The sequence below is a fragment of the Zonotrichia albicollis genome, chromosome 2 (assembly GCF_047830755.1).
Source record: "Zonotrichia albicollis isolate bZonAlb1 chromosome 2, bZonAlb1.hap1, whole genome shotgun sequence".
NCBI lineage: Eukaryota > Metazoa > Chordata > Aves > Passeriformes > Passerellidae > Zonotrichia > Zonotrichia albicollis.
The window spans coordinates 60,301,831-60,327,187 of NC_133820.1; the positions used below are offsets into that span (position 1 = coordinate 60,301,831).

Consider the following 25,357-nt stretch of genomic DNA (forward strand, 5'->3'; position numbering starts at 1 on the left):
TGGATAGACTCTGTAATTTCAGGCAAAAGCATAAGATGAAGTAGCAGATATACTGCTGAAATTTTATAGTGTACCTTAAAATGACAGTTGTTCCTGAAAATAAAACAGGAACTGTTTAGAAACCTGGAACAGGTCAGTTTAGGAACAGGAACCTGATCAGTCAAGGTGTAGCATAAAAACTGCAGGAGGTTTTGATAATGCTGAAGTATAGGCAGAGAAAACTATGTTGGAAATGTATTTTTAGAATAAATAAAACCCACAGTTAAAACCTTGGGTAATTTACAGGCAAACTGGACTGAAACTGCCTACAATTAGATATGGATTTGCTATCTGTTTTGTTTTCTGGTATGAATGAGTCCTAGTGTTTTTCGTGATGTCAGAAAACCCTGTATAAGATGCTAACCATGACAGTGTAAGTTAGGGACTGACTGTAGCAGGAGGATGAGACAGTAACTGGCATTACTGCAGACATTGCTATTTTCCATAGTACAGCAGTTGAACTATAAAATACTTTTCCTAGACTTCTGAATGTGACTTTCCTAAATGAAGGCAAAAAAGGAACAGCCATTTAAAAGATAAATCCAAAAAAATTTGTCTTTTTTAGGGCTGTAGCAAGAGGACTTCTGAAGTTTCTATGTAGCTACTTAGATAAAATTATGAAGGAGGAGCTAGAGCATAGCTAGTGGAAGGAGTTTTATTTTCCCGTTCTCTTAGGTAACTTTAAAAATTTTTGTAAAAAGAAGTAGCAGTTCATTAATACTTAGCATCTTTAAAGTTTCTTAGGTGTTTCCTTCAAACCTACAGACTATACAAATAATGTTCTCAATTTGGCAACAAAAGTTCAATAATCTTTTTCCCTTTCAAAACTGATGTTTATTGCCACTGAGATATTCCATTTATTTGGTCTCTCATAGTTCTGCATTTGAACTGGTGTTGGTGTTACCCCCAGTGGGCTGATTCATGCAGCTCCAGTCTCAGAGGAGTGCAGCTGGACAGTGTTTCCTTCTGTCTGTGCTGTGCGTGCTACTCATCACCCTCTTCCAGCCCTTCCTGTGGTTTCGTATGACTGTACTTCTTTTGCTGTTTCCTGTGCCTAGCACATGGAAATGGCTCACCAGGTTATGCAGTCTGTTTCAGAGGGAAAATTCCTGTTCTGTTGAAAATTGAGGGTTTATAGTATGCATTCCTTTAGCTGTGCCACTAAGTTGCGTTTTATTTCCTTTGAGGATTAGGGTCAGGAAGTCGTTTCCGGGTGTCACCACCTGGCTGCGAGTCCTCCCAGAAGTTCAAGTTGGATAGTTTGGTACAGGATGTTCCTCTGAGTTGGATGTGTGCCTTCCTACCTTGAAGCTACCCATTACTCATGCCTGTTGGCTTGCAGTGGCCTGGCCACACTGATGAGTGTCTTTATAATTTACTGTGGGTGCTTTTACAGAAGGTTCATTTGAACTGCAGCTTGCATACCATTGTAAATGCCTTTGTTTTCCCCTGTCAAAGAAATACCTGCTTGAGAGTTTTGTGTTAATTATGACAGCTTCTTGTTTTCTTTGTAACTTTTTAGTATTGAATTAATTTATATGTGGTTAAAGTTTTGTATGTTGGACCCTTGTTTCAGTGGGATGAATATCTTCTTGCATCTTTCACACTTGCTTTCAATCTAAACAATTTTTTTGGCTATATTTTAGGAAATTGTTGCCACTTTACAAAGAATGAGATGATGAAAATTGTGTTAAGCTCTTAAGGAAGCATTTAAAGTGTTTGTGCTTTAAAAGGTTTGATATATTTTTAAGTGTGCATTTTCTATATGTTACCCTTTAAAAGAACCAGTGCATCCAGTTCCAGACTCTACCCAACACATATATTTTCAAGAAGGGCATGCAAGAATATGGGTCTTCATAAAATAAGCTTACCTTCTAGCTTTTTAAATGGATTTATTTTCTTTTTGGTATCGTTATTGTCCTTGTTATTCTTGTTTCTAAAGTTCAGACTCCTCATTGCTTTTCTGCATTTGTGCTGTAACTTCGTGCTACAAATGCTCTAATTTACTAACTTCTTTCATTAACTTCCTTTTTCATGGTAAGCACTATTTTGTTTTTGGTTGTTTTGCTGAGAAAACAGCAGTACCATATTCTATTCCCCTCTGGGGAAAAAAAATAAATCTATACATATAATAGATCCTAGTGAATAAACCCATGGCTAAGGAAACGTTTTCTGAGGCATTATTTTTTTCTTTTTTCCTTTTAGTTCCCGGAATGGATGGTGGTGGGTTAGCTGATGCTAATCTGACGGATTCATACTTTAGCACCAGCTTCATTGGCGTTAATGGATTTGGAAGTCCTGCTGAAACCAAGTATCCCATGATGCAGGTAATAGCAGTGATTTGTATAATGTTTCATTAGTTCCAGTGTTCTGGTGTTACACCAAAAAGGGAAAAGTGCTCAAGAGGCAGGACAAATGGAGCTTTCTGGAATGTATCATCTTGTATGATATACAGAGTATATATTCACTTTAATTTTGCAAATGGAAATGAAACAGTATTATTGCTTTAAAATTAATTTGGTTTTATTTGCACTTACCTGAGCTGTTGTGTTGAGCTTTGCTGCATACATTAATTCTGTGTTAGGTTTCTTTTCTGAATGTGACTTTCTACATTTCCTTTTAGGCTCGTAGCTTTTGGTAGCCTTTTGCTAAATATATAAAATTCAGGTTTTAAGACTTTTCAAAGACCCAAAGTCATTGAAGGAAAATATGAACTGTCAGACCTGAAATTACTAGGCAAAACTTTCAGAATTTTTCTACTCAGACTCTGGTGGTGGTATGTTGAATTCATATTTAAATCTTCTGAAATGTTTCCTTGTATTTATAGTGTTCTGTAGAGGTTGGCATAGGAACTCCCATGAAGTGGAATTTATTGTGTAGGTAGTATTGTGGAAAATTTGCAACAAAAGTCTGTCGTATTTAAAACCTAAATGAGTATCTCTAAATTAACACACAAAGTATTACAATAACTCCCTCAAAGTGTTATGCATTTTAAAAGAAGCACAGTCGCTGAAAGAAGATGGTCTGTCCTGTAGTAAACAAAGCAACTTCTGGTAAATGAGAGAGTATGAGTCAAACAGTTCACACTGAGTCCTGACAACAACTCTCTTCTTTTATATCGAGGAAACTCTCCTTGTGAGGTTACTTTGATCTCAATTGTGGCTGTATAATGGATTGAAAAATAACTCAGCAAAAGGTGGGAATTAATTAGGTGTGTTCCTTTTTTTTCTTTTGGTTGGTTGGTTGTTTTTTTTACTGCATGTTTTCAAGGAGACTGGATTTTCTTACTCGACAGAAATGCAGAAGTATAGAAATGCTTTCTTGACAATTATGCATGATTTAAAAAGAAAAAATTTAACCTCTGATTCCAAAGTGTACTATTGAAGCTGACAGTTACAAATTTTTGTATAACTGAGGTCCTATAATTTTAACACAGAGTCATTATGTTTTGTATCTTTAAACTGTATTCTACAGAAACACTAGTGTCTTTCTAAACACTAGTTTTTAGGTATAACTGTTTCTTCTAGAAAGACAGACATGCAAATAAGGTATGCATCTAACATGAATGCTCATGGGATTTTTAAATACTTTTCTAATTCCTGAGATTACAGTCAAGGCATTATTGTTTCTCTTTGGGAAGAAATCAATGTGCCTCTTGCCCATTGGAGGACAAGGAAAATTACTTTGGAAGTAGGATTTTATTAGTGTTGAGAATGTGCTTACAGGCATCAAACTACAGTTTGAAAAGCATTCCTGTATTGATTTTTTTCCTTTGAATCTTGTAGTTTAAGTTCTTGTTTACATAGGTAATGCTGTCTGTTTTGATTGTGTGTCAGCTTGTAGGTTAAGTACATACTGATAAAGTTCAGCCACATGGAATGAGATTTTCTGTGTCCTTCAGCCCTATGGAGAGCAAGGCAATGGAGAAATTTTAGTGGGTTTGACTTCAAATAATACTAGTAATTTATGATTTGGAATAGAGACTTTGAATCTGGTAGATTGGTTATTGTGTCAAGGATCTACCTCTTGCTTGCTTTCTCTGAAAATTTGACAGATTTTGTCAGTTGATGAAACCTTTGCAGAACTGGTTTATATGGATCCACTGGAGACTTCCTAGATGTTAAATAATTTCCCAGAGATGTAATCTGCACTGACAAGTTCTAGCTTGAGTACATTTTTGTAGTTGCAGCTCTGGCATAATCTAGGCCTTGACTGAACTCAGAGCAGGAACACTGATCAGCTTCATTTCCCTCTTTCCTTTCTTCCCCTTCAGACTGAAGCAGCATGGAAGTGGATCTATATTTAATGAAAGAGCTGTATCTGTGTTAATTAGTGCAGAGGGGTGGGTGAGGGAAAAGAAACTTATACTGTGGGCTTAGAGAAGCTGAGCTGAAGATAAGTAAAGAAGAAACCAGGAAAGATTGAGCAAAGGGACTGAAGTAGAAAGGAGATCTTGGTGGGGCACTCACAGAATGGGGACTGGAATAGTAGAAATACAATACACAGAAACTGAAAACAAATTTTCATAATGTAAAGGTGGGACAAAGTAGGGTGGAGAGAACAAATCCATGTTCCTATTTCTCTCCAGGTTCTTGAATCAGACTGAAGATGCTAAAAGTTTAGTGTTCTGCCATCAATGAAACATCAGATGTCTACTGTGAAATAGTTCATTAACTCCCAGTTTTGCTTTTGCACATGGAAACATCGGTTCCATCTGAGTTACTTTGTCATCTCTGGTGAATCTGTGTAGTTCACAAATAGATGCAGTGAGGCTCTTCTGCTAGTTTTTTAAAGCTGGGAAATTGCACAAACATGCAAGAAAACACACTAATAGAAAAACAGTAGTAAGATGTTAGGAAATGGTAAGTTTAGGTTGCTGTTGCAGCCTTGCAGTTATATTTAGAGGTCATAAGGTTGTGTAATTTTTTTTCAGTGGGAAAATTATTAGTGGGACTTACGTAGAACACAAGATGTGTGGTACATCCATGTGTATTGAGCATCTGTTTGATACTTGATTAAATGTTCATCATATGGTTTTGTGCTTTATTCCTGCATGCTGTTTGCATCCTTGTGAAGACTCTTAGTTGGCAGTGCACTTTTGGGTACCATTACAATTATTCCATCAAACTTCATGCAGTGCTTTCTGTATGAAACAGGGAAGTAGTCTAGATTTTATGGATGCATAGGATAAAAAAGGATGGCAATTAAACAATACTGCAACAGTGCTGGCAAACAAGAGACCTGAGTTTTTGAAACTAATCTTTACAGTTGGAAAGTCAAGAATGCAACTTATGACCACCAGTAAAATACTTGGTTCAAGTTGCTTAACTGATCTCACTCTAGCAAGGATAGTGAAAAAGTCAGTCTCTTCAGGGTATCTCTCATTTCTGTTACCATGAAATAATCTTTCTGCTGTCCTTGTTTTGTTCACTACATATCTCTCAACATAATCGTCAGGTATTCAGTTGATGAGTTGTCTTGACCATTCCTATCTAATCTCCAGAATGTGTTTGTCATGTGCAGGGCATAAAACAGGTTTGTTGAAAAGTGTATGTGGTTGCATGTGTTTGGGTTATCATAATGCATGTATAATGGAACCAGACTGCATCAAGCAAATCTATATCAAAATTTGCAGTTACCACATTTTTGTGTGCAGTGCCTGAGCTCTAAGACTCAGTGTTAAGTAAGCAGCAGAAGGGAGGAAAGTGGATTTTATCATGATGAATTGGGAGTGGATGTGCTGCTTTGACCATAAACAATGTATATGAATAGTTGTCAGCATTTCTGTAGAATGACTATTTCTGGCTTTCAGATTTCATTTATATCTGTGGAAGAATATTTTACAAGATGTTGAACATATAATTGGGCTTACATTAGTGATGAAGATGCAATTAATGGCAATATTCTCTTTGCAGTGGGGAAAACAGAGTAAAAGTACATGGCACAGCTCATAAGAGGCAGGATTTTTGAAGTGATTGTAATTCTTTCATTTTTTTCCTTTCTGAAAAATACATCTTTGCCTCATCCTTCCACTCCTCTTAGTTCAAAGGTCTTTGCTGATGGTCAACATTTCATTGCCCCCATCATCTTCTGTTGTTACTTAGTTTCCTATTGACTAATAGTCTTCTGTCCTCACTGGTTTGTGTTTTCCATAAGACTGTTTGTTTCACGTCTCTTCTTCCCTGAATCTGCATATGCTTTCATATGTTTCAAAACAGTTTTGCTTTCCATCTTGCCAAAGCACTTTTTTTCTGTTTTCCCCTTCTCTCAGTGATACTGACTGCAGAGCAAGCCTGTGCAACACGTGATCCACAGGCTGCATGCTGCCCTCAAAGCTGTTTTTTTTCTTTTTGCCATAGCAGCAGCTGCCAAGAGACAGTCAGAGGTGTGGTTCAAAAGGCAGCTCACCGCTTTTGGCTTTCCCAGCAGTGAAGAGGCAGGAGCTGGCTGGCTGGGATGCCTCTAATGCTTGGCTGTTTGCTCAGTGCATGCCACTTGGTTGGCTGGTGTCACTGTTCCTCTGGCATGAGTGCTGCCCTTTGACTAACTCGACCAAAGATGCAGATGGTGTGCAAAGAAGCTTTAATAATGTTGTGTTGGGCTGCTGAAAGGCTGTTATAGCAGAATGAGGCAGAGAAGTAATGATGAATGTTAAAACTTCTCACTTTTTATTAGAACTGAGCAGCTTGGTTGTAAGAGCATAAAACAATGGAAGGTGCCTTCATCCATGGTGCTTCACAGGAGTCTGGTTTTCTTTATTTTGATGAGATGAGATTTTTAATTACGCGGATTCCATTGGTCTGCAGGTTATATAGAAAGGAAGAATCTTAAGTTCTCAGTAAATAATCTTAATTGAAATAGGAAGGGAGTAACAGTCTTCAGCATTAAAATTGGCAAGGCCAAGCAATGGAAAATTGTTTTTGCTTGCTTTCACCAAGCAAATGTTGGTTTACTAAGCATTCTTGAATAGCCTGAGAAGTAGCAACCATGCTTACTTCAAAGCCTTGCAGCTGAATAAACACAAAGACCTTTGTTGCCATTGCTGCATCTGCCAACAGTCGAGTAATAAAACTCTCCTTGTAGCACAGAAGCTTGTAAATGTCTTCAGTTTTAACTGTTGAGAGCTGAGTGGAACTACAGATGTGCTATTTTAAATATAAAATTATGCTGTTGTTTTCATAATGCTTTCTGAAGAAGTCCAGTTGCTTTCGTTTCAGCTGTTGAATTGGTCATTCTGTAGATGGTGTCATGTGTGCTGACTGTCAAAGACAGGTTTTAGATTTTTCAAAAAGAAAAGCAAAAAATATCACCCTGTGTAGGTCACAGAATCTGACAACTAAACAAGGTCATAGCCAAACAATAAATCTTAATCTTTTGCAGAATGACTGTTTGTACTCCAATCAACATTATTCTGAAAATTATAAAGAAATATTCTGAAATACAATTCCAGTAAAACAGTAGTAAGATGAAGAGACTGGATTGTGACATACTGCAAAATATTTTCAGGTCATATGCTTAGCACTGTGGAATGACCATTAGGAAAATCCTTACTTTTTCAGGATTAGGGCATGGAATATAGAGAAAAAGAGGAATAAATATGATCTCTTACATATTTTGGAGAGAAGAAATGGCAGAGAAAAAAAAGGAGAACCAGTCACTTCAAGATAAGTGTTATAAGCTCTGTAAAACTAGATCTAATTGTCTGCATCAAAGTTTTATTCATGCTTTATCTTGATGAGAACTTTGTAATATACACTTGAGGGAGATGAAAGTAAAGCATACTTGCCTTAAGTGCAACTATAATCTTGGGGTTTGTTACTGAGTATTGAAGGGTGGAGGCAAGGTGGTGTGTTCCTTTCAGAAGGTGGGAATGTTTGTTGTAACATTTCTTTTCTTAGTGTGCTGCACAGAGGAAGTGGACTGCCTGAAGTAGAACATTCCTGAAAGGTCAGGGGTGATCCTTCCCTTCTGTCCAGCAGTGGTGAAGTCACACGTGGAGTGCTGGGCTTCTCAGTACATTAGAGACAGGGATATATTGAAAAGAGTCCGTTGAAGGGTCACAAAGAGGATGTGGGTCCTGGAACATCCCTCCTGTGAGGGAAAGCTAAAACAGAAACAAATTTTAACTTCCTATAAAGGGAGAAGGGCAGGACGTATGCCAGCCATCCTAGTTGAATTTTGAGTACTGTTTAAAGAACCTCAGCAAATCATAGCAATAGGCAGGTAGAGAAAAGAAGTTTGTGGAAATGAGTGTTTTACTTGGTTATCAGAAAGTTGTCTTTCTATATTAACTCCCATAAGATGAAAGCTCGGATGTAGTAAAACAGTCTGAAGTTCTCATATGTGTGTGCTTACATTCTCTGTCAGGCCTAATATTTAATTTTCTTCCTTGTTAATGGTTGCTTTTGCCTTTCTGGAGCTTTCATCCCTTGGGCTTGAGGTGCTTACAATCTTCTTGAAATTGAGTTTGTATGAAAAATAGTTCAATGTCATTAGAAGAGGTTGATAAGGGTTTTTTAAAATCAGAGCTGCCTTCAGGAAAACACAACAAACAGCACTTGTGTGTTCTTCTAATTAATTTTTTTTCTTTCAAGACCTTTTTGGTAAAAATGGCATACAGGAGTAGCCTTCATTAAGACTAAATGCATTTGGGTGGTGGCAGAAATCTTACTATTAAAACAGTTTAAAAAGCCTTTACTGATTACATGCAGGTCTTCTATGAATAATGTTAAGGTAAGAAGCTTGTGCTTGTGTAGTAAAAGTGAGCAAAATGAAAAATTCATGAATGTGATGGAGGTTTCTATCTATTCAAGGTGCAGGTTACAAGCAGTTGTTAAGGCAAGGGTTGCCCAAGCTTTGGTTTTTCAGAAAGCTTGTGAGTGTAAGATATGTTTGCACCTTGAATGGGAACTTGACTTTGTAAAAGCACAGCTGATGCTCACAGGTTTGGGTTGCACTGCTCTTTCAGAATCCAGAACAATATGCTCTGTTGCAGACTGCCTTGTGTGCACTGTGTGTTCTCTGTGATTGTGTCAGCCTAGGTTTTCATCATTGCAGGCTCCTGTTCCCATTGAAAGTCTGTTGGCTGAATATTTAACTCCTGTACCTGAGGATGGTGATTATTGATGGAATAAAAGTGCTTTGTTCCATGTTTAACCTATGCATTTAACCAGCTTTGATACCAGCACAGTTCTCAATATCATATTTATTCTTGTTTCAAGAAATCATGACGTTTTGCATTAAAGTTATTATTAAATCTGGTATTATAAGTGGACATTAATACTATTTTTATCTTCACCTGCACAAATCTTGTGCAAATCTGAAAGGTTCCCTTTAGGAAATTTCTTCTTAAACCCCATTGTTTTATGAGGATCAGTGTGGATGTCTCAAATGCCAAAAAAACCATGCATAATAGGGATGCTTTTAAAATTTTTGTGACAAACTATTCAACTTCTTTCCATTGCTTAGGAAGGGAATATGATGTATGATTACTTGAGCTACTATAATATTTTGGTGTATGTTTATTCTTATTTTGATGATTGTGAGCAATTGGATGAGTGTCCTTGAATTTGAACAAAGTTTGTCAATTTAGTGTGTGCCTCTCAAAGCAGTACCTTGTTTTGTAAAAATAAGTCGACTTTGTTTCATCATGCCTTTTGTGTATAGAATTGTTTATCACTTAAGCAGTTAGTGATGTATGTATTGTCTGGTCAGTATGTTTAGGAGAAAGAGACAGGTGACATCAAAATACAGAAAGAGCACATAGCAAACAGCTTGAAGTCTTGAAAAAGTTGCAGGTTTATGTGCTGTTTATGTGTTGTAAGCATTCCACGTGAAAGCTACTTTACACCATCTATTCCTTTAGATACAGGTTTTAAAAGCAGCAGCTCCTGGTGATGTTTGTGGTGCTCTGCAGGTGATGGGAGTCTTGAATTGCAGTAGGTTTACAGTTCTACCATAATGGGTAGCACTCCCGCTTCTGTTGGTTGTCCTCTGTTGTTACCAAAATTACTCCAGAATGTTGATCTTTGTGGTCAACAATTAGATGAAATGGCAGTGAAGTATAACATAGTAAGCTTCCTGCCATTTGCCACCAACATTGAGACTGGCTATGGAGAAATATAACTGTAAAGAGCAGCTCCAGTGACCAGTTCTGAGTCAGTCTGTGTCTAGACTACTAAATGAAACATGCCTGGAAACTTTCCTTGATGCTTAGGGCCAGCTGGCACAAAAGGGCCTGTTTGTGCTGGTGTGTGCTCACCCACTAAAGCAGAGTCTGCATGCAAACTGTCAATTTGAAGGGTTCTCAAACCTTTTCACTGCTGAATAGTGCCTGGAAATTGGCTGGGAGACTCTGGGTTGATGTGGGCCAAAAGCATGCCAGGGAGTATTTTAACAAATTAGTGGTTGTCTCTCTCAGTGATCAAGAACACTTCCTGACCTTGCCTTCCTTTTCTTCTCACACTTTTTCTTCCTGTTGGGGAGCTGGTGAAAGAAAGGTGAAAGAATAAGCAGGAGTAAGAAGACACTTTAAAACTTCTCTATGAAAGAAGCAGTAGCTCTTAGAGCAGCACTGCTTCACTTCAGTGAAGTTTGTTGCTGGCTGATATCTCTAGAGGAATGCAGGAGAATCGAGTGGAACCTAGGAGGAGTGTTAAAAGAGTTTCAGATGTCCTGCTGACTTGGAGGAATCTGATGTTTTGCTGAAAGATCTCAAAAGGCTCTTTTATTTTAAAAAAGAGTCTATCAAATATTTAAGTATTTTTCATTGGAGAAGTTTCATGTCATGGTGATAGTATTTTAAAGGGAGTAGTTGTTTCAGGAATGCAGTGTGAAAGACTGCTTTAAGGAGATAAGTAATTGTCTTATCTAATGTTTTCACAACATGCAGGAAGAGAACCATAGGCTTGGTCGATCCTCCTCATTTAGAAGAAGTTAATGAAGATAGTGTTTCGTTTGAATATACAGTAACTTTAGGTTTGCATTTCTGTTGTGCAAAATCCTTTATTTTACTAAACATTTTTGTCAATTACAAGTCTGTTTGCTTACTGTATTTACTAAATGGGGAATGAGCACAAGTTTCATAGGCTATGCTTAAAACTTTCTAAAGGTGATCCCCATTGCCCTCACTTAATCTATTAAGGCTTTACTTTACATGTACACTTTCATCTTTTGTTTTTACAGAGGATGACAAATAGCAGCAGCTCCCCTAGCCTTCTCAATGACAGTGCCAAGCAGTATGCAGGCCATGGTAAGTATGTTTCAAGTAATACATATAAAAGTATGTTGGCAAATTTGAGAGATTGACAAAATTGAGGCTTAAGGAAGTGCTGCTTGTTCTCAGATTATGAGATGCAGCAAAACTTTATTTTTTAACAATGATGTAAGGAGCTCATAAGTTTTTAGCTTTCTCTTTGCTGTAGGGGAAAAACTTAGTCATTATCAGTCTTGTCACTTCAAGTGAAATGTTAGTTTGGATATCCACTGTAAAACACTGATAGCTTAAGCATTTTTGTTGCTTCACCATAGTATCCCTTTTTATGATGCTTCTTGGGTAAGTTACTGTGTGGGATTAGTGTACAGGTGTTTTCTGTTAAATTTAGGGTGTGTGGATTTTGTGAAATGTCACATAACTGCTGATTTTTAATAGCTATTCAGTTTTGTCTTGCAGGCAGTACTTTGCCTCTTATAATTTTTTTTCCTTGCTATAGGAACATGTTTTATATACATGGTTTTCAGCTGAAGAAAATGTCTTGATAGTGGAGGCCTGTGTACTCACTAAATTATTGTGGAGGCTGTATTGAGCTTTGTAATTGGCTCTTCAGAATTGCTACAGATTATTCAGCTGTGGCTGTTAAATTAAGTTCTTTAAAGAAGAGGGTGCTGCTCCCTTATGGCAAGGACATACATTTAAAATAAATTTCTGCTTTGAAAATTGCTGTGCAAATTATGCTAGAACTCCATTTGCATATCTGACCCTGCAGCTAGTCTACTTACTAGGATTATAATTTAGGCATGGTAGTTACTACTATAAAATTAACTTTCTTGAAAGACAAAATTGGTGGGTATTTTCTAGTTTTTTTCTTCCTAGTTTATTTCCAGTAGGCTCTGAGATTAACTCTGCTTCTTTTGTCCCACTGAACAATTAGCAATTCAAGGCAGTGGAGGTCTCCAGTTCTAAATGCAGTCAGAGTTTGACTGTGACAGGCCAAATAGTAATGGTGACGCATGTCAAAGAGAGAAAACACACCAACTTTTAGAAACCATTTTAAATTTTGTCATATCTCAGATCCTTCTCCCTCCCTCTCCCTGGCTCTGCCAAGCAGTGCTTCATTTGTAGAATTGCCCTTTTAGGGAATACTTATTGTTGAACAAATGCAAGATAAATTCTCTGTTAAGAAATTAATGTTGAAGAAAGTGTTTCATCAAAACACCAATGTTTACAGCTGGCAGTCATCTGCCAATTTGACAGTTTTAGCCATGTAGTTTGGAGTTTTAGGTTGCATCTGTGAATGTTATACAGTTTGTGACATATTTCAACTCGGAAAAGATGAATAGGAACAAAGAAAAAGCAATAAAAAGTTAATGGAATGTGGACTTCTGCTATCCTTGATTCTGATTTAAATTTGATGTGCAGAACAGTGACAGGACAAGCAATAGTCACATCATTATTTGTAAGATCTGTTAAACAGAAGATTGCTAATATCAGGTAACTGGAGATCATAGAGTCATAGGATCTTTTATGCTGGAAAAGACTTTTTAAGATCCAGTCCAACTGTTATCCCAGCGCTGCCAAGTGCACTGCTAAAGCTTTTCCTCAGTCCTACATTTACACAATCCCCCTAGGGATGGTGACTCATGCACTTGCCCTGGGCAACCTCTTCCAATGCTTGTCAGGCCTTTCAGAGGATCTCCTGGTGAATTGGAAACATTGCAATGTATCATCTACAGGGTTAAAAATGACATGCAAATGTAAGGAGCACTTAGAACAGGTTTTCTGATCAGATGGAGGCTGTGAAATGTTAGATAGCCTTTAAATAGTGTCAACAGCAATTAAACATACTGAATTCTGTTAATGAGCACCATTTCCATTAAGCAGTTGCACAGAATCTAATAAATGCTGGGGGTTTTAGCAGTGTGATTGCTAAACTTAGCTTTGCCAAAAGGATTTTTTCCATAAAGAAATAAGTTAAAAATATAAAATTTCTTTTAGTAGCGTATATATGTGTAACACCTTGGTTTTACATTGGTTTTATAGATCCACTAACTTCACCAAATTCATCCTTGTTTAATGACTTTGCTGCCCTCAGCGTATCTCAAAGGAGGAAGGTAGGCAACAACTAAATCATAAGTAGCATATTTATGTATGAGTTGACAGGGAAGAAGATCTGGAATAACTTGAAATACTGCATGAAATAAGGATAATTCTTCTGATGTTACTAGATTTATTTTAATGTGTTGCTGCTGATATAAAAAAGATTTTACTACTTCATTTTTGCTATATCAGATCAGACTGCTGCTGATAAGAAATACTCCAGGCACTTGTAAACTGAAGTTTATAGAATATGAAACTTAGTATGTAGCCCATTGAATTTGAAAACAAATTATTTTTATTCTAGTGAGGGACGTGATCTGCAAGCCTTTATGGGAGCAAGTTCAGAACATGTTAAGAATCAAGTCTCCCATTTATTTGTACATAATGTGATAATAATTAACAGTTTGAAATGCATGTAGGTTAAAAGACACTGTTATCATTGGGAAGAGAGGGTTTGGGTTTTTTTTCCATCCCTCTAATTTGTATTGAGAAATCTTTATTTTGCTGAGGGCTAGACAGCATCTTCAAATATCTCTGACCTGCAGCTGTGGAAGTTGTGGTGTTTTCCAGCTATACACTCAGAGGCTGAAATAAGAGACAAAAATTTGATTACATGAGAGTTTTGTCTCATTTTCATGAACTGTCACTTACCAAAACCAGACATTATCTTATCCCAACCAATTAAGTTTTTTTTTCACTGATGACTTTCATGTTCTCTAGTTATTAGCCACGTTATCCTCAGCTTTCATGTAGTAAATAATGAAAGCAAGCTACATCAATATGTTCTGTGTTATTCCTGCAGGTGAAGATTGAGCTTAAAGATAATTGCTATAGTTAGTCCCTCACACTGTTTTTTAAATATAAATGGGGTTGTTGAACATTAATTTTCTAATATAATGATGTCTCCAGACTACATGGAGTATCTGCATTGCTCTTTTCCTTAATGCCAGTACAGTGTGCTGAAAGTTGGATGTAAAGAACTAAAAATGTGTTGCTTATCCACTAGCCAAGGCTGGTAAAAATGAAAAATAATTGTACATTCCTCCTTAACACAGGCATTGAGAGCCAATATATACACATGTGTATGTATACACCTGGGTGTAAATTTTTGCTTGTGTATGAACCACATGCACCAAAGAAAATAAGCTGTCAGATGGAAGTACTGCAAGAATGACCGCTGTCTCTGAAAATACTTCGAAGTTGAGCAGTACAAAGTGAAAACAAACCAATTAATGTTTGCTTGTAAAGCACAAATACCTCAAAACTCAAATAGTATTTCACAGTGCTTTCTGACTTAATGCATTCTTTCCTCAAGAAAAAGAAGCAAATTAAGGCACTGGCTGCTAAAATAGTATTAAGAGTAAGTTTTAGCTGTGAAATTGATTAACTTGTTTTGTTTTTTAGTTAGCATTTCAGCTATAACTGGCATTAATTGAAAGATGTTTGTATTCTTCTTTGCATATTAATTTTTATTTTTGTTATGACTGCTATTTTGTAACGTATTATTTTATTGAAGGTTGTTAAGTACTAGTAATGGGGAAGTTTTGATAAAATACTACTTGAGCTGTGTAAATCTAGGCATCCAGGCTCCCTCTATAGTCAGCACAGGGAGATGAGTAGTTTAAAGAAACATCTGGCTTTCTCTGAGAAAAAAATCTTTGGAAGTGACCAGATGTTGGTGATTGCTTTAAGTGGACAAAAATTTATGACTAAAGTTATGAGAAATTAATAAGTTTTGTGACAGACTTTTGCTACCAGTCAATACATTGCAAGTAGTTATGATGTAGTTTTGATATATTTTTAGTATTTTTATTACAATATTCAAATTGTCTGAAGTGATTTCCTTAAAAGCACTAAACACTTGAGAGCCAGGTATTTAAAACCTTGTGTGATTCCCCTCTACCCCATTAACTGGAGTTTGTTTAGAGCTCGAACAATAGGGTTTATTAGGCCACTGCTTGGTGCCTGCTGTATAAAGGGAGCCTTGGTGACTAGTTCAAATGTATGTGTTTACAACATCTCCTGTTTGAAAAAGTCTCCATTATCTTACTAAGAGCCCAAGTCTAAGGTTTTGTTTGTTCTGAACTAGCTGGCAAAACCAGCATTTCCTTCGTTTATCACTGACTTGGAGGACAGATATAATACAGTCGTGGTAAGTGAATAAAGAACAATTGCTTTCTTTTAAAAATATCACAATTCTGATTTGTAATATTTTGAAGTATTAAGTTATTTGGAACTGTGTAAAACCTGCATGTCTGTGTTGTGTAAAACTGAATAGTTTCTGTAAAAGCATGTACTATGTAGTTCTGTTAAGCAAGTTTATTGATTGTCTCTGGATATTGCTGATCATGTTATGCTGGCAGCCCTTTAATAATGGGCAAGCCATATGGAGAAATATTCGAGATCAATAAAATACTAAACATAAGTTGATGATTGTAATTCTGAATATCCATACTTTTTAATTAGGCAGTATTTTTGAAGCTAGTTAATATGACTGAGCTGTTTAATTTGCTTTTGATTATTTGATATTTAGAGCCATTCTACTTTCTGTTCAAAAAGTAAACATAGTCCTTGAATTTTTATGAACATTCTTGAGATAATTATCTCTGTTTAGAAATTATTAAACTGCATTTCAATTTTAGATTTCAGGAAAGCTAAGATTACTGTTTAAAGACATTTTTATAGGATACTTAAAATGAAATCAAAGGAGCTAAGTATTTCAGTAGATGGAGCCTTGGTGGAGGTTCTGTCAACTGTAAAACCTTCTGGATTTACTGTCTGGTTGTTGTAACTCCACATGCAGTAAGACAAGCAACCCTAAAGTGAATTTCCTATAAGAGATTTTTAGGTAAGTATTAATCTACAATGCACAAATAGGATTTGTGAAGCATGGAACAAAAGCTAGAGTTAGTAATAGACTAACACCCTTAACCCAGAATAATGATGTCATGCTTATTTCATTTTTTGTCTTCAAATACATGTTATTCTTGTTAAAAATAGGGTGGCATTCTGAACTTGAATTTCCTGGATGTTTTTCCCGAGTTGACTTTAGCCGTTATCTAGAAAAGTGCTCCTCTCTAAACCTGAAATTATCTGTTTGGAAAAGTTCTTGCTTTCATTTTGGTGGTTCTGGTAAACAGTTAATAAAAACTTATGTGACATAACTGATCAGAATCTGCTGTCAAGGACATGACAGGTTAATGCACTAAGACGAAAATATATTGTGAAACGTTTCTTTAGAATTGTTCTGAGACTGTTGCCACCAATCCAGGCTAAAAGGTTCCTGTACTTGTCACTGGTCAGCCTTACAGGATAGTGAAAAACAATTACTTTTACGTTTTAATTTTTTTTTCATACCTTCAATCCTCATGAAAACTGAACTCTTAAGAAAAGTTTTTAACACTGGCTTATTTCCATTTCATTTTTTTTAATTGTTCAGTCATACCTAGAGGAGGTCCATTAAGGTGAGAATAACTTCAATTCACAGGCTGCAAGGGTGAACTAATTGCTGTACTGAACACCTCTATAAACACAATTTTTGTGCTGCTTTTTGTGGATTTTCAAGAAATTTTTTTCTTGAATGCCTTCCATTGGTTTTAGGTGAGTAAAGGCAAGGACAAAACCTCTAGATTAGAAAGGAAAGTATAAAAGAGATTATCTGAATTCACCCCAAACAGGGTGCAGCTGTTGAGTGCCATCTCTGGAGATTTACAGCGAGGTAGACTGGACAGCAGACTTAATTTACTTTGATCAGCAGAGATAAATGTGCATAGAAAATTATTTGAAGCAAAGACGACCTATAAGCCTAGTCTGCATAAATGCAAGCTTTTTAATGAGTATGACAAGAGTTTTACTTCTCAAGTTAAAATAAAACAATAAAGATAACTTCAGGTCCTGTAGATATTAAATTCTTAAGACTTAAACGGTTGCTATTTTATTTTTGTGTCCTGCCTCCCATCTAGTTTTGTTACCTGTTGGGAACCTGTATTTCTCTCCAGCTTCCTGTTTCAGCTCCATCTTGACACCTCTGATACCTGATTATTATCTAGTTCAGTGGTGTTCATTGAAAAGCTCTATGTGCCATGTCTGATCTTGCTGAATTTACTTTTAATGAAAATGTGTCAAGACAGTTTTCATCTTTCAGAGCCTCCTGCATACAATGTCAGAAGCACGAATCATTCTGATGAGTTCAGGGGTAATGATCAAGCATCATGTCACTGTGTTCTGAGACAGAATTATGGCTGCACAGACTCTGTAATGTACCTGGGCTAAATTTATATTTCAAACCTAAATTTTTCCTTCTGGGATTTATACACCCGTACTACAATAATAAAACATTATAGTTGGTGCTAAAAAAAGTTGTTGCAGCAATGCAGGAGGACTGTGCTTTCTGAGAAGACTAATGAATGTTTGTAGGTAGTACTGTGGTCTAAAATGTTTTCCAAGAATATAATATAATGTAATCTGCTTTACATTTTTTCTTGGAATAGTTATTGGAGTTGTTCCTTGGTTGTATGCTCTTGCTATCTTAGATATTACTGTTTGGATAAATATGTATTTTTCACTTCTAAGTGTGTCATGGAAGAGTATATTACTCGCTTTTATTTTTGTCTGTGAATTACTGATCATTATGATCCATAAGTCAAATTATAAAAGCATTTCCCTTTAAAAATTTGTAACACTTACATTTTGCTGCCTCATCGTTTTGTGTATTTGAAGTCAAATAACCTCAAATTTAACTGATAAACTGGATGCATTTGTTTACATTTGCAAGCTTTGTTTGATTCTTGCTATGACAAGGTGTATGTAGTCTTCAAGAGTGATTTGCAATAAAATAATAAAAAAAATTAAACTTGTGCACACATTAGTTGAAGGCACTATACAAGTATTTAAAATTGCTAGAAATTTTGAGATATTTTAGAAATAGCTAGGCATTTTTAGAAATCATGCCTATTAAAGACCAGAGTAAAAGCTGCATCAGTCTTTAACTCTCTTATTCTCTTGTGCACTTTCTGTCCTATTAAAAGAAACCTTTAAACATTAAGAAAATCTGTGTTTTGCCTATGATGTTTAGTAGTGGAGTTTTTGAAAGTACACCTTGGGGTGGTGGTTCTCTGACAAGTCTTCACTATAGATAGAACTATCTGCTTTAATGGTGGTAGGAAAAATTCTGCTTTTCCACCAGTTTACATCAATTTGAACAGAGGATATGAATTTCTCAGTAAAGAAGTTTGTCGATATAATTAAATCCATGCCAGGATTTGAAGTTGTGGTAATTGATACCTCTTCCCAGCATAACTATGCTGCAAAATTGATGAGAAAACATTTGACTGAATTATGTCAGTTCTGCTGCTTCTGAACTCTTCAAGATTTTCATGCCTTGAGCATATCTACTCATTAAATAAAATTTTTTAGTATGTTAGCCTGAAAAGTTTCACTTGGCTATGGTTTAACATGCCTGATATAGTGCCTGATCTGTTGCATCTCTAAAATTTGTTTAAACCAAGAAATTTTTATTTTGCAGTGATCACATGCATTGCTCTAGAGTAAGACATGTTTCCATGCCAAATGTTATACTTGAGTTTTCTTGGGGTAGAAGAATACATCTTGTTTCTCTCTGTCTTCTACTTTTCAGCTAGTGAAGTTCTGACCTCAGCCAAACCCAGGTTTTCATGAGCAATCTCGATGGAAGGGTGTCTAGTCTGTTGAATGCATGTAATATCAATGTTTAGTATTTTGAACTCCAAACTTGTTAAGCATTACAAATATTAGCATAGTTGTCTTTTTTTCATAAGGGAAAAAACCCTCCACCCAACAACAAATACCAGCCTGCCACACAATTATTTTTAGGCTGTTGACCAAGCCCCTATTCAATTTTTTTTTGTTTTTTTGGATATCAAAAGTTAAAACATTGGTTCTGGCCTTCAGAAGCTGAGATACAAAAAAAAACACAAGCGTGGTCTGCCTGTCTACCAGTTCCTGCTGGTTGTAAAAAAAAAAAAGGAAGAGTAGAGGGTATTTTGGTTAGCAATTAACCCATTCCATGTGAAGAGGTCTTGCAGCTTTATTGGCTACAAAACTTAAACAGCTTAACTTCACTTAAAAGACAGGGTTTTTTTTCATATTAAAAGTCTGTTAGGATATTCCTGGTGACCATAACTCATGTTCAGGTGTAGCACTTAACTGGATTCAGTAATACACAGTAACAGAGTTGTATTCAAAATTAAGGTACTGCTTAGCTGATTGTGCCTGTAAAGGAGCTCAATGACTTATTGAAATTCATATCTATGGTTTGGTGTTTCAAGTACTGGCTTATTCCAGCTTAATCAATTGTTGAGTGAAAGTAGCAATAAAGACATCAAGAACTTCTATTTTGGTTTTAGTTTTAAAGGCATGATAAAACAGAAGTTGCTCCTTTGTTAGTAGATTAGCAGCCTAGCTGGATGTTTAACCTCTTTTTCTAATGGTCTCTTTGCCATTAATTAAAAAAAAAATTAGACCTTTCAAAAGTGAGCATTGAAATTTAAAATTGTGTCTCACATAATTTTGGTAGTCCAGTAAGTAGTACGAGAAAAGTGTGTATTTGTGTAGCTTTTTAAAATTTTCTGTCTGAGGATGTAGTATTTTTTTTGTGCGTGTAGATGCAGTCAACTCACTGTACAACAGATGAGCCCTAGCTAATGCTACTGTGATACCTTTTAGCTATAGTAATTTAGGGTAATGCTGCTTCATTTAACCTGTGATGGAGAAGGCTTAAGATGGCTTCTATTTGGTTTGATAGTAGAAGCACATAGACAGCATTGCCATAGCTCAGACTCTTCACAATACGTTGAAATGCAATAGCCTGCTCATGTGTTTGTGTGCTAGACTTAATTGGGTAGGTTTTGGTACTAGGAAGGGCTTGTAAATCTAAAATTCAAAGCTTGCTAGAGGTAAATGCATTTTAAGGAACAGAAATGTAATTTGGGAGCTGAGTGATCCTAAAAAAAATAAGTTGCAGTTCTTCAGTACAAGGGAACTTTGCAGTTGTGTAGCTTGATTTGTCAGTTTATCTAACTTAAATACTGCATGAAAGTCTTTATAGTTTGAATGTTTGTAGATATTTTCTTGCTTAAATTTATTCCTCTGGGATAGCCATGGAACATCTTACACTAGAGGTCAGTTTAATCCTGAATTAGAAAAGGGAAATGTGATATTGCCTGCTGTCCTTGAAAAAGGAAGAACTAGGGACAAAGACACTGTTACAGCAAAGAGTAGGAAGAAAATAGAGTTGCTGAACACATTCCCAAGGTTCTTGCTGAATGAATGAGAGCCAAGTAATTAAACTGACTTGAGGAATCCTTTCTAGCATGGGCTAGTGAAGTTAAATCATCATTAGTAGTGTTCTCATGTGAAGATACTACTTAGGAGGGACTTGTTTCTGGAGTGTCTCTCTTTTGTTTCAAGTGGAATGTTTTTTGGACTTTAGGGGTTTATCTTTACTAATAAATGTGCCAACCAGTAGGCTCCTGTCATTAATTGCTGGCAGCAGCTTGGTTCTGCAGGGCAAGGGTTATAATTATTAGCTATGGTTGAAAATGCTTGCCCTTCTCACCGTGGGGAAAACTAAGCTGTTGCTAGCAATTAAAGGTAGTTAGCTGTTCCCTGCCTCATGTAAACATTTGCAGCCAGTAATTACTACACCTGAAAAGTTTTTTTACCTCGTAGACTGTAGGGAATGCAAAAACCCAAGTGTTTTTGTAAACATCCAAGAGAAATTGTCCCCAAGCAGAAAAGTTTGGTTAATTAGTCCAGATTGTCATGCCCTTTGTGTTTTAGGTAGATATATTTACATACTTATATATATATATGTGTTCAGAAATGATCAGTGGCTGCGGAGTTCTGGCTCATTTTAAGGTGAACTGTTTGTGTTGCCTTATTTCCTGCTCTGTGTAGAGGTCAGGGCTATAGGAAGGTTATTACACTTACTGAAACTTCTCCATCTATTTGAATCTGTCCTCTTGGCAGATACTATTTTCTGGTTACCTTTAAATTCAGATTGCATTTCTAAATCAGATCCAAGTTTGCTCATTGGGAACAAGTGTTATTTAGAATGACATTGGTGCACATAGACTAAAATTTATTTCCAAATGTTAATATTGTCTATTCCATCTTCTAATGTCTAAATAATATCTTGACCTAGTTAATCCCCTAATGTTTTACGATAAGTAATGAAAGGAAAAAGTGTTTCTTTAGACTCATCTAGTGCTTAATTTGATTTTTTATTACAAGTAAGTAAAGAACTACTACTACTGGAACATGAATTCATATTGTCTCTATATGATCTTTCATAAAGTCTAGAATACAGTTTCATCCTGTTGTCTGGAATCTAAACCCTGTTGTGACCAAAACAGCCTTCTTCCAGATTTGCTTATTTTCTCTTTTGTTTTGGTTCTCCTTTTCTAAGTATTTGTAGATGACCAGTTACTATGGAAGATTAGAAGAACCCTTTGTGAATGGAAGTATGTTTGGGCACTGGTTTGTAGTCCAATAGTCTGAGGCAGACTGCACCCCTGCACTTGGTAGAGCATGGAGGGAGGGAGAGAGAGGGGGGAAAGCTTCCAGGGAAACTGTTACTCTTCATTATATTGTTTCCAATAGTTGGCCTAAGAAAAATACATACTGTATTCAAACTCTGCCCTAAAGTGCAATCTTGCTTGAATGTCCAGCATCTCAGCTCTAATGGCTCTGCAGGTTAGGATTTTAGTAGTCTTTCTGATTTACTGAGATAAGTTGCCCAATAGTTGAATGGTTCTCCAAATAAACAACTAGTATTTAGATTTACTATGATCAGATGTGTGTTTGAAGTGCAGGAGGACTTTTTGCTGCCCATCACAGATTTCTAATTGGTGTGGTAAAATTCAGTCTTGTTTATTGTTACTAAGTTTGGTTAACTCCTCCATAGAGTTTGTTGCCTTTGCAGTTCACAGTCTGCGTTGGTATCCTTGGATGTTTTTTTCGTTTTGTTTGTGGATTTTGCGGGTTTTTTGGAGGAGTTGGTTTGTTTGGGTTTTTTTGGCAAATGATGAGGTACTGTTGACTCTAATGAGTTTTAATTCTTTCCAAAGCTTTCAGCCTAAAAGGTTCTGGGGGAGTAGAGGAGAGAATCTATTCAGGTTTTGGTTTTGCAGCCATTTTATGGTAGTTTTGTCCTGTGTTTTATAAATTATTTCTGTGTGAGTGGAAATGTTCTCCAGTTAGATTCTTGCCTTGTTTCCTGAAGCATAATTTGTAAAGTGTGTATGAAGGTACATGTTGCTAAGATTTCTAAGGTGCTAGGTGAAGTAGATACCTGAATAAAGGTAAGTTAAGCTTTGATTACTTAGAGTGCTCTATATTGAGCTGATAGTTGCGCTGTCACATAAAAATGCCCAAACAAAACCCCACAGTGAAAGAAAACCAGCCAACCTCTGCAATTTGATCCAATTGTTGATATAATTGGCGTAAAAGGCCCTGGTCTAAATATGCATAGATGCTAAAATCTTTCTTTTGATGATATTTACTATCTAGGTAGATACACATAGGTTTGAAAGCACAGAGAAATCTTGAAAACTTCTGTACATTACCTGTTTGAAAGTATTTAACAGATTTTTGTTTTTACGGTGTGCCTTTTGAATTTAATGTTCATATCATTCTTTATACATAGTTCCATTTGTAGAGATCATTGCCAATGTAGTAGAAATGTCACTGTTAATGAGGTGCAAGTAATTCCTACATGTTAACTTCCTCAATGTGTTTTATTTTCTCAATTTTATGACAGTTCCCAATGCATTTGTCATAGTAATTCTTGTCTGTTTTCACTTAAGACAGTAACTGAAGTTATTTTTTTTAAGTACTAACCCAAGCAGAAATGTTTTTCTCACTGTTCTGCTGCAATTAGCTACTCAGTTTTACCTGATTTTTAAAAGCAGATTTTTCAGCAGATGAGTCGTGGCAAATTTAAATTTAAATTTTGTTTAGTAGAAATTTCAAAGGAGATGTTCATTATTATGATGTGATTGAAGGTATTTATTTTGAAAACATGGATTTTTTAAAAACAATTTCTCATTTGGACAGAATTTCCAAATTTATGTACATATTTCAGTGGCTGACTTCTAATGGATGGCTTTGCTTACAAATAATTAGTAGTCTCTGAAGTTTATTTTCTTTTAAAATTTTTTAAAGCAATATTTATTGTAACCAAATAGTCAGGATTGAAAGGAAACAGTCTCAGTTAAATTTTACTTGCAAATTGTTTCCTATTCCACCAATCCAAAATCATATCACAGTGCAATACCTGTTTTAGTGTAGCTTTAGATGAGGGTTGTTAGGAGTGGCCTGGTTTCTCTGCTTCTTTTTCATAGCCCAGGAAGTATCGACTGGGAATGCTGGATGAGAGGATAGTTCCGGTGGGATCAAAAGCAAGAAAATCAAAGAACCCTATTGGCTGTCTGGCTGACAGGTGTAAAACAGGAGTACCCATCAATATGGTTTGGTGGAACAGAGTCACAGAAAACAATTTACAGGTAAAATTATTTTTTACTAGTAATTTTTTCCGTATTTTGGATGTTTATTTTCAGTTCTGGAAAGTGTTAGAGTTACTCCAAGTATGAGTTCAGATCAAATATTTATTTTACATAATTGACACAGTGGTCCTCTAAGAGTGATTTGGAGATATTTAATTAGCTTCACCCATTGCTGAGCTATGTACTTTACTTGATTTTGGTATAATCTGAGGAGAAGGAGCAAAAGTAATAATTAAATGTATTTTAAAAGCAAACAACCACAGCCTTTAATTTTCCCCTGAGGAAGATTTTTCCTGGTAAAATTAGTGATTGTTGTTAAAATGATTGACACAATGCAAATAGATGATGCCCTCAGTACAGAATTTGAAGACATTGCCATCATGAAGTATGAATTGCCATCAGGAAGTATAAATTCTTAATTTTTATGTTTGGATAGTTTATACTTCTCAACTTGTTTTGAGAAGTGTATGCTACTCTTACCATTATTTAACTTTATGCCTGAATCTTCTTCAGCTCTGTAAGAGGGGAGTGGTACAGGTGGATTTGAATATCTCTCTCCCGAAGTAGTAGGTAATCCTTGGGATGAAAATGAAGGATAATTCTAGCCTAGGATGAATCTGTTTCATGTCCCTTGAAGTGGAATTTAGATGGAAATTATTACAGTGATGGGAGCTGTGCCACTGCTGCTAATACTGTTTTCATCACTTGTGTAGTGCTTTTTATTCCTCAGAGATCGCTATTTTAGTCTTCCTATGACGGTGATGTTGTTTTTAGTGTTTTCTAAGTGAATGAAGTGGGTAAATTGGTAACAGACCTGTAATTAGAGCTTGTGGCACTTTAGGATTTTCTTTCAGTTCACTGAATTTCTGCCATGTAAGGGCCAACATGGCACTTGTACGAGCTCCTTTCCACACTGATACTAGTTTTGTGTTATTTGATGTTTGGACATCTCTGTGTTACTGAAATGAGCAGTCATGGGCAGCGTGATGTAGGCAGCATGATGCTATGTTGGTTAAGGACATTTGGACCTGCCTTGGCCCTTCTGCTGCTGGGGAAGCAGCATAGTCACTGAGGGAGAAAAGATGAAGCTTTAAGGAAACATTGGTAGAAGGACCAGGTAAGCTTGAAGGACAGTGGTGAGACCCTGTGAGGAAGTACTGTTTTGAAGGGAAAGAAGATCGACCAACTCAATTTATTGTGTGTATCTTAGAGTGAATGTAGGTTGTAATTAAAGACAGTTGTTTTGAGAAGAGAGAAGCAGAAATCTGGTTTTTAGTTTTCAGGTGGACATTAATGGGCAAAAAAAGTCCTGTTGCACTCCTGTCCTCTGTTGGTTTCTTGCTGTACAGTGATGCAACAAGCTTTGTTGTTAATCTACTCCATTTAGATTAGACAGAAAAGGACTTTATGCTTTTGGAGGTTGGAGAGGCAGGGGCCTGAAACTTGAAGCTTCTTGCCA

At 36.2% G+C, this 25,357-nt stretch overlaps 1 protein-coding gene across 7 annotated transcripts in view; it reads left to right on the top strand.

Annotated features, from left to right (window-relative positions):
* Positions 1-25,357, top strand: part of PAN3 (poly(A) specific ribonuclease subunit PAN3) — a 79,877-nt gene that overhangs the window by 10,936 nt on the left and 43,584 nt on the right. For 5 of the 7 annotated variants that reach the window (XR_012579009.1, XM_074535275.1, XM_074535273.1 and 2 more), the window contains exons 2-6: positions 2,245-2,366; positions 11,224-11,290; positions 13,298-13,368; positions 15,444-15,506; positions 23,737-23,898. Coding sequence is in view for 6 of the 7 variants with exons in the window: in XM_074535275.1 (XP_074391376.1) it covers positions 2,245-2,366; positions 11,224-11,290; positions 13,298-13,368; positions 15,444-15,506; positions 23,737-23,898 (485 nt within the window). In the remaining variant the exon portion in view is untranslated. Of the gene's footprint in view, positions 1-2,244; positions 2,367-3,128; positions 3,236-11,223; positions 11,291-13,297; positions 13,369-15,443; positions 15,507-23,736; positions 23,899-25,357 lie in introns of those variants that run through there. The other 2 variants (XM_026790648.2, XM_074535277.1) reach the window with 2 other exon arrangements.